Below are 9,278 nucleotides of genomic sequence, written 5' to 3'. Positions count from 1 at the left end.
TAAACAGAGGATATAATTACAAATAACCTTCTTGCTTATTTTTTATAAGTTTACGAATTAGTTAGAACTTAAAAGCAAGTAATATTTATAACAAGGGTGAAGAGGAAAAAATACTCATAAAGTGGTCAGGCAAGAATACCCAATATCTTAAAGTGAGAAAATGAGTAAAAATACTTATAACGTTATATGAATGGGTGTAAAAGTTATCAAACCGTTAACTTTGACCATGAAATGCTGATTGTGCATGTCACGTGTTAGTCTTTACTGATGTGGATTAATAAAGGAGCAAAAATACTTACAAAGTTGTTAGCCAGGAGCAAAAATACCTATAACATTACCAAAGGTAATACAAAAGTGATCAATCCATCAAACCCCTCAAATGTTGACTGTTTAATTGACACCTAAGTAAAAGTTGACTATTTTTTCACTAATGTAGACAAAAAATATTCTCAGATGAATTTTTATGGATATTGATCGATCATCGTATAAGTACCCTAAAATATTAATTTAATAAGTGCAATAGTGACATATCTATCAAAATTCATGCCACGTGGTTTCTTTCTATTACCACGTATCTCGCCCCCTTCTTCCTCCCTTTCTATTTATTTTTCTTGTCTGTAAAACCTGTGATTCAACATAGTGAGATAAGTTGTGCACAATCGATGATTGAAACTGGGAACACTTTCTACGCCGCTCTACTTTAAGAACATTGTCATAACTTTAAGCATTTTCATTCATGATAGGTTTAAAATTTTCAAATAGTTTTTGTCACTTTTGCAAAAAAACAAGTGATGTAATGTGATATTTAGTCAAAAAGATATTTTCTCACATGATATTTGTACAATAATCGATTAACTTTCAAAAAATTTCATTTGAGAATATTTTTTATCTATGTCAGCAAAAAAATGGTCAACTTTTGCTTAGATGTCAGTTAAACGGTCAACATTTAAGAGATTTAATGAATTGGTCGCTTTTGCACCAACTCTGGTTATATTGTAGGTATTTTTGTTTCTGGCCGACGACTTCGTGGGTATTTTTGCCCTTTTATTAGTCCATGTCAATAAAGACTGATACGTGGCATGCACAGTCAACATTTAATGATTAAAATTAACAACGTTAGGTCAAAGTTAATGGTTTGGTCACTTTTGTACCTGTTCATATAATGTTATGGATATTTTTATCCTTGTCATCACTTTAAAAAACTGGGTGTTCCTGACTGATCACTTTATAAATATTTTACTCCTTTACCCTTATAATAAATGAAAGTACATATTCCCTCCTGTTATATATATATATATATATATATATATAGGTGGGTTTCTAGAAAGAATTGATATCTCTTTTTATGCTCCCATAGTTCAATATCTATATGGCATTTTTAAACGAATGGTATTTTAGTATGTTAGTCAATTATTTTTAAAGATTATGCACTTTTTTTATATTTATCTTTATTTAATATGATGTATGTATTAATTAAAAAATCTTACACCCCCTAATTAAAAGTGTTTTTGATTAAAAATAGCATTAATTACATTTTAAAATATTTAAAATATTTTATATTTTTTAATATTTTAGCTTAAACGTGTGTGTCTCTCTAATATTTTTAAATGGAGAGGGTAAGTTATTTTGCATAAGCTGATAAAAAATTATTTTCTATGAAAAGGTCGATCATGAATTAATTTCTTTTGACTTTACCCTTTTCATTTCGATAAGTGAGCAGAGAGTCATAAAAAGTTAAAGGGGAGAAAAAGCGTTTTTAAACATAATGTATTTAACCAAGATAAATTGATAAATCTCTTTCTTTTTAAGATAACATTGACAATTTAATTGCTTCTTCTTGATTTTGATAAGGTAATTAAAAATAACTTATAAATACAATTAAAAAGAATATATTATCTCAGGTTTTTATTATTAGGCCCTTATAATCACCTTACTAGAATCAATAAAATGTAATTAAATCATTAACTTTATTTGAAAAAAAGTATAAACTTTAACATATGTATAATATTAGATAAATGTAATTAATATCTCACTAAATATTTTTTATTGAGAACTATCAATTTTTTTAAAACGATATTTTATAATCGGAAGACAGGACGGAGTACTGTATTTTTGCATATTGTACCTCCAGTTTCCGTTTCAGATTAATTGCAAATTAAAGAACCCACCAACCCGTGAGAGGCTTCATCAATCTGTCCCTCGTTCGCTAAGTTGGCAGGTGTGGCCACATTACTCCTATGTCGGATATTCAATTTCAAACAGTACGATGAGTCGGTAGTTTCAAATCATTAATATTAAGATAACTGCTACATGCCAGACTAGTAGTTGTCTGCATTAACTGAATTTCGTGCAAAAGTCTTTTCTTTTACGGAACTCGGTCTGTATTCTTGACACATTTTCTTCGTGATAAAAAATTTTGGGAGTATCATATACAGGATTCCTACAAAATAATAATAATAATAATCATTATAAGTTTATTAATGATGGAACTATGATTATTAATTTTATAATAATTAATTTTTTTATATAAAACCTCAATATAATTTTTTTAAAAAATATTTTTATGAAAATGACAGTTAAGTTTTAAAAAAATAAATTGATTAATTTAAATTAAATTTTAATTAATTTTAAAGTGCTAACAAAGTTCTTTAATTTTTCAGTGATAATAAATTTAATAGTTTCAGATATTTGTAAGTTTAGTTTTTAATTTTATAATTTTATTGTGATGAATTTAAAATTTATTTTTAAATTTTAATAAAATTAAAAAATAAATAATAAACAACAGAAAAATGGAAAATAAACAATAGACAATAGAGCTATTTAGCCTTAATATTTTTTAACATTGAAGATGAACATTTGTATTTCTAATTAAAATTTAAAAAATAAGTTATAAATACATCAGAAGGAAGTTGCGAAATCAAGAGTTGAATTTGCATATTAGTGGAATGATTAAACTTAATGCTTTTCAACATCAAAGATGAAGATTTGTGTAATCAGTTAAACTTTTAAAAATAAATTATAAATTCATTATAATAAAATTATAAAATTGATATTCCAACTTGCAAATCTATAGAGTTGTGAAACTTATTAATATAAAAAGACTAAGAGACTTTGTTAGTATATTGAAATTGATTGAGACTTATTTTAAGATTTAACTATAATTCTCTAAATTTCTTCGATCTTGGTATGGAAATTGAGATCCAAAATCATAGTACTAGTATAACTTAAGGTACTTGGTAAATTACCCTTAAACATTATCTTGGGCTTCAATTTCAGAGAGTTTTAATTTACTATCATTCAAATAAAATAAAATAAAAAAATGACAATAAAATTCTATCAAAATATATAAATGACAATCAAGTTTCTTAAAATGACATAATTCCTCTTAGATCCTTATGTACCTTTCTTACATTAATAATTTTACATTAAATGATTAAATTGTCTCTTATTTAAAAAAACCAGTTACAATTTTTATTCGATTAATTATATAAATTAAAAAAATTATAATTTAATGTTTTTATATCATTGAAGTCTAAGTTATAAAAATAATCAGTCTCAACTTGTTTAAGATGATGATTTAAAAACTGGACAGTTGAACTCGATCAAAGCCGTTATGGCTCGGTTTGATTTGTTTGAACTAAAACTATTTTCATGATTGAACCATATTGGATCAAAGTTAAGTCGCTATTGACTTGGAAACCAGAATTAAATCAGAAACTAAAGTAGTTTTTAAAAAATTAGATGGTTTTAAACATAATATTAAAAAAACTAGAAGAATTTAAAAATTAGATCATATTAAAAGCTAACTTTATTTTTGAACAATTCACATGTATAAAATATAATTTGAGATCATTTTTTATAAATATGTTGACAATTATAGATACAAATACAGATATTTTTAGGTTTACTCATATTTAATTTAACCAAGATTCACCTATATTTGACAAGTTATAAAATTATAATTTATAATATTATTAATTTACAGTCATGTTATGTCATTTTATTAACATATTATAAATTTTTTTCTTATGTTTATTATATATATATATTTAATATAATTTTTATTTAATTATTTCATCACCGGTTCGATCATTGATCCAACCTGGTTTGACCATTTTAATCATAAACTATTAGCCTTTTCGATTCAATATCCAATCCGGTTTTGAAAACATCAGTTTAAGCAATCATAATTTTTATTTTGTAAATCGTAAATATTAAATAAGAAATCATAACTTTCTACATAAAAATTATTTTATTATTGAAATTCAAGTTTTAAAAATAATTAATTATAATTTTTATTTAAAAAATTATAACACAGTGAAGAAATATCACCAATAATTTCATGACTCGTCCTTGAGAGTGCTGACTAAGCTGGTAGACCTCTCTCTTATTAGTTGAATAATAATGTACATGAATTATTCTGTGTTGACAAAAAAAAAATTTAAAATACTAGATGTTTATTGTTGAAAAAATTTGAGATATTTTTGCCCAATAACTCTATATATAAACTATCTGTTAACTTCATTTATTTTCAATTTTATAATAACTATGTAATTAAAAAATTGACAATTCAAGTGCATGAAAAAGAAACAATGGTTGAATATGTTTATTTTACAACGACATTTACTTCTTTTCTTCCTTTCAAACGCGCTGAAACATCAACTGCAACGTGCAGGGGTAAGTCTAATTTTGTTGTCTTCTCTTTTCATTGCAGAAGGTGCTCATAGAAGTTCAGTCAATTCCACCTGTAAGATTAAATTAACCTTATGTTTATTATCAATTCATAGTGACTTTTTTCCCTTGTTGGTTAAAGATTAAAAGCAAACACTGTCTATATTTTATTGCCAGTCTCCAGACAAAGGAAGAAGGTTATGTCAAGTTTTCAATAACAAGCATAAAACTTTATCAAATCTCACATAAACACGCACAATAAACGTTTTTGTTGTTGTTGTTGTTGTTAGTTTAAGATAAAAGCTGAGGCCTAAGAATATTAGTTGGCGAGCAGAGACTTCATTTCTATTAAAAATTTATTATCATACCACACATGACAAACTATAACCAAAATATCATTTAATCACAGAGACAAAAATGTCAAATAATTGAAGAGAAAACATGATGAGGTGGTGCATATTTTTACTGGAATTATATTTTTCTCAGATTTCAATTTAAGAGTTATTTCCTGGAACCAGAGTGAACGACATCCGTCTATATATCCCTCACCCTCAGTTTCTTCTGCCATCTTTCTCTCATTTCCTTTCTTCTTTGGTGCTCAATTCCTTCTCTTAGCTAAGGGAAAGCCATGGCTGAGTTGATAGCTGGAGCGTTTCTGTCCTCTTCCCTTCAAGTGGCGTTTGAGAAATTGGCTTCTCGTGAAGTTCTTGACTTCTTCCATGGCAGGAACGTCGAGGATGGCTTACTGAAAAAGCTGCGTATCATCCTTCTGTCTGTGAATCAGGTCATTGAAGATGCCGAGGAAAGGCAGTATCGAAATCGTAACGTGAAGCAGTGGCTTGCCGAGCTCAAGGATGAAGTCTTCAAGGCTGAAGACTTGATCGATGAGATTGCTACTGAGGCATTGCGACAGAAACTGGATGCTGAATCGCAGACTCTGACCGGCAAGGTACGAGGTTGCTTTACTACTTTCATTAATCAAAGGCTGCTCGAAAAGAGCATAGAGTCAAGGATGAAGCAAGTGCTTGAGAATCTAGAGTATCTCATAAAACAAAATGAGATACTTGGATTGAGGCAAGGCCTTCCTGCTGGCACTCCGCAAGGAGTGAACAGGAAAGGGCTCCACAGATCGCCAACAACATCTTTAATAGATGAATCCAGTATATATGGGAGAGATGCTGATAGAAAGGAATTAATAGATCGTTTATTGTCACCCAACACGAGTGGGAATCGGTTTGACCTCATAGCTATTGTGGGTTTGGGTGGGTTGGGAAAGACAACCCTTGCACGACTGGTCTATGATGAGAAAAATATCAAGGACCAGTTTCAGCACACAGCTTGGGTGTGTATTTCTGAAAATTTTGATCGCGTTCAAGCTGCCAAAACAATTCTCAAGGAACTTGATTGTCCACCAGTTAAGCCTTTAGATACTTTTTATGATCTTCAACGTAAGCTAAAAGAGAAATTGACGGGCAAGAAATTTTTTCTCGTTCTTGATGATGTCTGGAATGAGAAAAATCATGATTGGGATGAATTCCAAACTCCTTTTAAAGATGTCGCTGTAGGGAGTAAAATTATTGTAACAACACGTAGCAAAAGGGTAGCTGAGGTCATGCACTCCACCCATATACGTGATTTGAAGACATTACAACATGATGATTGTATGAAGTTATTTGCAAAATATGCATTTAATGACCAACATCATGTTGTTGATCAAATCGGTGTAGAAATTGTTGAGAAGTGTGGAGGATTGCCTCTAGCGATAAAATCATTGGGATGCTTGTTGTGCACCAAATCTCCTAGAGATTGGGAGAAGATTTTGAAGAGTGATATTTGGAATTTGTCAGAGGATGATAGCAACATAATCCCATCTTTAAGATTGAGCTACCATTATCTACCTTCAAATCAAAAGTGTTGTTTTGCTTATTGTTCGATCTTTCCTAAAGATTATAACATTGACAAGAATGTTCTTATCCAATTATGGATGGCAAATGGCTTGTTGCATTCGAGTAATGAGATAAGAGAGAACCTTGAGGAAGTGGGGAATGAAATCTTCAATGCTTTGGAGTCCAGGTCATTTTGGAACCATCAAAAGAAGGTGGTAATTACTTCATTATGCATGACCTTTTGAATGACTTGGCAAAATCTATCATGGGAGAGTTCTCTTTACATCTAGAAGGTGATCGGGCACATGAAATTCCAGCAAAAACTCGTTACCTTTCATGTGATGGTACAAGAGTGGTTGAGAATGTTGAGGATATTTTCGCGTGCCATGAATTACATAATTTTCTCAACTTTGGTTCTCAAATAAAAGGCAGCATGCTATCTAGAATTGCTCGTCTCAAGTTTTTGCGTGCATTATCTTTGGCAAAAAGTTGGCGGGTCAAAAAAATAAATAATGGTATTACCAATTTAAAGCACTTGCGTTATTTAGATCTTTCACAGACTTCCATTACAAGGTTACCAAATTCAATGTGCTCGATGATCAATCTCCAAACATTGAAATTGAAAGGTTGCTATAATTTGAAAATGTTGCCGCCAAAATTACACAAATTGATCAACTTACGTCATCTGGACTTGGAAAATAGTGGTATAATAAAGATGCCCAAATATATGGGAAAGTTGAAGCATCTCCAAACAATGACACATTTTTTTGTGAGAAAAGATGAAGGTTTTCGTTTAAGTGAAATCGGAGCCTTGAACCATTTAAGGGGCATACTAACCATTTCAAATCTTGCAAACCTACATGATCTTGATACAGGGAGAGATGCAAACTTGAAAGAGAAGTGTTTGGATAGATTGAATTTAAATTGGGGACGAGTGGTAAACCGTGAAATGTCACAAAAACAAGAGCAAGTATTGGAGGCGTTGGAGCCAAATTATAGCTTAAAGGAGCTCACCATTAGTTACTGTGGGAGCACTCGATTTCCGAACTGGGTTGCTGATCCTGGTTTACCCAATTTAGTGTCTTTATATTTGCAGGATTGTAAAAATTTTGTGAGCTTGCCAATGCTAGGGCAACTACCTTTCCTTGAGAGACTTAAGATTAAGGGATTTGATGGAATAAAGGTGATCGGCCAAGAGTTTTATGGGAATGCCTGCTCCAGTGCTCCATTTCGGTCACTTATATCTTTAGATTTTGTGAGCATGGAAGAATGGGAGGAATGGAACATATGTTATGAGGGCGACAGTTTCCCATGCCTTGAAGAACTTGTCATGGCGGGATGTCCAAGATTGACAATGTCCCTACCTCAGCACCTTCCTTCTTTGAAAAGACTGTGTATTTTTGGATGCCAAAATCTGGAGACTTTGCTTCCTAAGTCCCCTGTCCTCGAAACTATAGTTTTAACAGAGTGTGTGAAGATTTCAATGAAGCATATGCCGACATGGAGCTCCACAGAAACGCTTCCACCTCTTCATGTCCTATCTTTAAAAAATTGTCCAAAGATGGAATCACTCCCGCAAGGAGGTTTGCTTTCACATCTAAATCGTCTTAGAATTATAAATTGCCCAAAAGTGATTGCTTCTCGTAAGGCTTGGGGTTTGCATGAGCTGCTATCTTTGAAAGAACTTGCAGTTGGTGATGACTTTGAAGATGTGGAATCCTTCCCAGAGGAAGGATTGCTGCCACCCAATCTCCACTCTCTTGTATTCAACGGATGCTTAAAATTAAAAACAATAAATTACAGGGGCCTTCTCCACCTCCATTCTCTTACATCCTTGGCGTTTTGTAAATGCCCAAGTCTAAGCTTCGAAGACATGCCAGAGCAAGGCTTACCCAGATCCCTTTCCGATTTACGTATCAGTTATCGTTGTCGATTGCTTAGGCAGTGGTGTCAAAGAGAGATAGGACCAGATTGGCCCAAAATTTCTTACATCCCTCGCATCATAATATATGATGAACAGCAACGCGTAGAGTTTTAAAGGTACGTTTTGAAAATTACATCCACATATTTTTGTATCTGATAATTTTAATTTCCTGCCTTCATCTATTCACTCAACAACTTCTCGCTTATCTTTATTTTTTGTCGACAACACATGACAACTAATTTCGCTCCAGAAACTTGCTGCGCTTTTCAATCAAGCATTTTCTAATAGCAAAGGCTCATGAGAACTGCTTCATAACTTCACATGTTGCTGAAGTTGTTTTCCCTGCGTTTGATCTGTATGTTTAGAATTCATCTTCAATCAAACAGTCCCATTCAATTTTCCCTCACGATTAAATATAAACAAAAACATAATTTGCAGAGACTCTCCTCTCTTGGGAACATTGCCTAAAGGCTTCAAGGTATTTCGTCAAAGAGAGAACAAAGGACCGCACCCAATTTTAAGCAGAAATAGGAAGCTGTTCTATTGTAATGGTAATTGATTCTTCTCAAAATCTTGTTTTGCATTACTTTAATTTCCTGATGCTTAAACATTTTATCTATCGTTTTTAAATAGATTATGTTAATTCTGTAAGCAAGCAAGTGCGGGTGTTAGTTCATCAAGAATTGAATCATATTAAAGTGAGGTTGTTCTGGCTCAATTCCAATTCACATGTTCCTGCAAGTATATATCCGTAAATGTTGTTTTAATTTGGACACAATAAAATGATTTCTTCCATA

At 31.5% G+C, this 9,278-nt stretch overlaps 2 protein-coding genes across 2 annotated transcripts; both read left to right on the top strand.

The window, feature by feature from the left end:
• Positions 1-5,299: 5,299 nt before the first annotated feature.
• On the top strand, positions 5,300-6,802 carry LOC129316680 (putative disease resistance RPP13-like protein 1). Its single transcript, XM_054961079.1, has one exon. The coding sequence runs from the start codon at positions 5,300-5,302 to the stop codon at positions 6,800-6,802; it is 1,503 nt and encodes a 500-aa protein (XP_054817054.1).
• Positions 6,803-6,822: 20 nt separating this feature from the next.
• LOC129316679 (putative disease resistance RPP13-like protein 1) lies at positions 6,823-8,595 on the top strand. Its single transcript, XM_054961078.1, has one exon. The coding sequence runs from the start codon at positions 6,823-6,825 to the stop codon at positions 8,593-8,595; it is 1,773 nt and encodes a 590-aa protein (XP_054817053.1).
• Positions 8,596-9,278: the final 683 nt, after the last annotated feature.

This window comes from Prosopis cineraria, unplaced genomic scaffold, assembly GCF_029017545.1.
Source record: "Prosopis cineraria cultivar Desert tree isolate PC_DT_omini unplaced genomic scaffold, ASM2901754v1 PC7, whole genome shotgun sequence".
Taxonomy (NCBI): Eukaryota; Viridiplantae; Streptophyta; class Magnoliopsida; order Fabales; family Fabaceae; genus Prosopis; species Prosopis cineraria.
The sequence above is the reverse complement of the archived record's forward strand: the minus strand, read 5'-3'. Positions and strand labels throughout refer to the sequence as shown.